This window comes from Thamnophis sirtalis, unplaced genomic scaffold (assembly GCF_051295495.1).
Source record: "Thamnophis sirtalis isolate CommonGarterSnake01/CBP01778 unplaced genomic scaffold, rThaSir2_p1.2 scaffold_8, whole genome shotgun sequence".
Lineage (NCBI taxonomy): Eukaryota > Metazoa > Chordata > Lepidosauria > Squamata > Natricidae > Thamnophis > Thamnophis sirtalis.
In genome coordinates this window covers 59,027,802-59,031,131 of record NW_028261388.1, presented here as the reverse complement: position 1 = coordinate 59,031,131, position 3,330 = coordinate 59,027,802, and the positions used below count along the sequence as shown (strand labels likewise).

Sequence of the window (3,330 nt, the reverse complement as noted above, 5' to 3'; positions counted from 1 at the left end):
ATTCTGTAAACCAGTGTTGTAATTTGTAAACCATAGTTTATAATTCTGTTTTTTGTGAATCATAGAACCACATTGTGATTTTTTGAAATCATGGCTAGGCAAGCCATGGCTTTATGTGAGGTGTGCGACCAGTCTGCATAAATCAGAATTGTTTGTGTTCATTGCACAATAATTAAAGTTTACTAACCTCTCTTTTCTCTTTCTTTCCTTGGGCATAATGATGGGGCCTTTTCTTGCCAGTCTTTCTTTGCATCTGCCCTGTGCATTCGGTGTGGGCTTGTGTCCGTTCCTGTCCTGCCAGTTGTATCTGCACTGAAGAGAAGAGTTGTGCCATTCTTTGTGACCGAGCTGGCCTTGCACAGATCCCTAATGAGTTTCCTTGTGAAGCATATTCTATTAACTTGGATAAAAATAGCATCAAATTCCTTGCTGAGAGAGCATTTGGTACTCTCCCGTCCCTAAAATCTCTCTCTATAAGCCATAACAACATATCATTTATTACTCCTGGTGCTTTCAAAGGGCTTGCTAGCTTAACTGAGTTAAAAATGGCCCACAATGAATACATTCGTTATCTGCATACCAGGACTTTCATTTCTCTCCAGAGGCTAATCCGATTGGATTTAGCAGACTGCAATCTTTTCAACATTCCAGACAGGATTTTTATAGAGCTTCCAGCTCTCCAAGAAGTCTTTTTTTTTCAGAATAATTTCCGAAGGATCCCAGGAGCTATAAGAGGGATGGAGAATTTGACTCATGTTTATTTGGAGAAAAACAAGATAGAAGCTGTAGCATATAATTCACTTCTGGGCCTGATCCAGATGAAATATCTCAATCTGCAAGTCAACAGAATAAATGTCATTCACAATAGAGCTTTTCAGGATTGCCAGAAATTGGAGTACCTTTATTTAAATGACAATTTAATCAGTGACCTCCCTAAGAATTCCTTTGATGGTCTGCGGCATCTAAAGATGCTTAATCTTGGTGGCAACTTTCTCAAGATTGTCTCTAATACTTGGTTCCAGGATCAATCTGAACTGGAAGTTTTGTATTTGGACAGAAACTGGATCAGTTATATTGAGGAAGGTGCTTTTGAAAACCTCACGAGCTTGGTATATTTGCACTTGAACAGTAACAATCTAACTACGTTGCCTTTCTTAGTCTTTCAACCAGTCTACCTCCTAGGAAGACTCTACCTTTTCCGGAACCCCTGGGAGTGCGATTGCAAGATTCAGTGGCTAAAAGAGTGGATGAAGAATTATGGACTTGTGAGAGATATTCCTTGTGCTTCCCCATCTTCAGTAGTTGGCCTTGACCTAATTGATGTTATTTTTGAGAAGACAGATGAAGGTTTATGTCTTAACCCAGAAGAATTAAACACCTCTTCTTCTACGCCTCTTCCCATGCAAGAATTACAGTCGACTACAGAGAATAAATTCCACAGTCTTATCTCAAAATTTCTACTCCAGAAGGGACTTTCAGAGGAAGTGATTAACACTACAGAAGGTTTCAGCAACACTACTCTGTTAGATGAATTGATTAATGAAGCATCTTTAGGACTAAGAGAATGGCATATAAAACAAATATATTTTAATATTTGGGTATTCTTTATAGCTCAAGCATTATGGACCATATAACCCAAAATACGTTAAAATTAATTTGGCTGTTTATCTACTCAAACATGAATCAAAAGAAGAAGATTGTGATATTAATACTACAGAACTAAATATAAAAATATCTTCTGGGCCCATATTTTAAAATAGATTCATATACATAGTTAAGAAATTAAAATGAGAGAAAATTGAAAGGTAATAAACCCAGTTGTCTTTATTTACTAAGGAAGTTCTGCAAAAAATAAGGTGACCAGATTTTCAGATTGGTAAAGGGGGACACCTTTGACCGGGGGGGAGGGCTTGATTAAAAATTTTCATACAACGCAAAAATAGTATTGTAATATTTTTTTTATTTCAACATAACTACAATTTACAAATATAAATTGTAACTGTTGCCAAACATCAAAATTTTGATCACGTGACCATGAGGATGCTGCAACGGTCGCTAAGTGTGAAAAATGGTCATCAGTCACTTTTTTCAATGCCATTGTAACTTTGGTCACTATACCACCTTTCTTGCCACAGTTCTTAAGTGAATAACTGCAGCTGATAAATTAGTAACATAAGTTTAATCTGGTTTCCCCATTTGACTTTGTTAAAAGGTGATTATATGACCCCAGAACACTGAAACCATCATAAATATGAATCTGTTGCCAAACATCAAAATTTTGATCGCGTGACCATGAGGATGCTGCAACGGTCGCTAAGTGTGAAAATGGTCGCTAAGTGTGAAAAATGGTCATCAGTCACTTTTTTCAATGCCATTGTAACTTTGGTCACTAAGCCCATTATACCACCTTTCTTGCCACAGTTCTTAAGTGAATAACTGCAGCTGGTATTTTGTATTTTGGATAGAATCTTTTTTTAAATAGTCTAAGACAATTTAAAAAAAGAATCCACACAGAATAAATTGAAGTAAAACATTTCAAACTATTCCACACAGAATAAATTGAAGTAAAACTATTTTTAAAAATTCTATGAACAATATATTTCAAAGTATTGTGCATAGAATTTTTAAACATGGTTTCACTTCAATTTATTTTGGATAGAATCTTTTTTTAAATAGTCTAAAACAATTTTAAAAAAGAATCCACACAGAATAAAACTATTTTAAAAAATCCTATGCACAATAAATAAAATATTATTTTAAAATACATTAAAAAAATAAAAGAAAAAAACCTAGCTCACTTACCAGCAGGCAGGAACTCCAAGTCAATCCAGAATGATGTAGATGTTAATACAAAGAACTGAGCAAATTAAAATGGTGAAATTAGTCAGGGAAATATTTTTCAAAGAAACTTTGCCACCATTTTTTCCACACGAGCAGACCTCCAACCTCCGTGCCTCTCCCCTCCAGAAAATCCAGGAGGGAACATTCGCAACTTCTCTAGCCAAGTATTTCCTGGAGCTCTATGGTACTGGGTCATTTTTTCTTATAAAAGGAGGAAAAAGGGGCGCGGGGGGGGGTCCATTTTCTTGCTTTAACGTTTTAATTATATCTTCAATGAAAGTACTGAGACAGAGAGAGAGGTTAGGACAGAGTGTCTTTTGTCTTGCCCCGGTTAGGATTTCTTAAGCAAATCCACTGGGCTTTCAACATGAAGCCAGAAATTTGGGACTTTTTAAAAACGCCCCGGGACACGGGACAAATTGTTATAAATCGTGACTGTCCCGCCAAAATCGGGATGTCTGGTCACCTTAGCAAAAAAAACACCACAGA

The 3,330-nt window shown here is 36.2% G+C and overlaps 1 protein-coding gene across 1 annotated transcript; it reads left to right on the top strand.

Annotated features, from left to right (window-relative positions):
• Nucleotides 1-447: 447 nt before the first annotated feature.
• NYX (nyctalopin) lies at nucleotides 448-1,783 on the top strand. The gene has a single exon (XM_014073924.2). It carries the CDS (start codon nucleotides 546-548, stop codon nucleotides 1,632-1,634), a length of 1,089 nt encoding a protein of 362 aa, XP_013929399.2. The 5' UTR covers nucleotides 448-545; the 3' UTR covers nucleotides 1,635-1,783.
• Nucleotides 1,784-3,330: the final 1,547 nt, after the last annotated feature.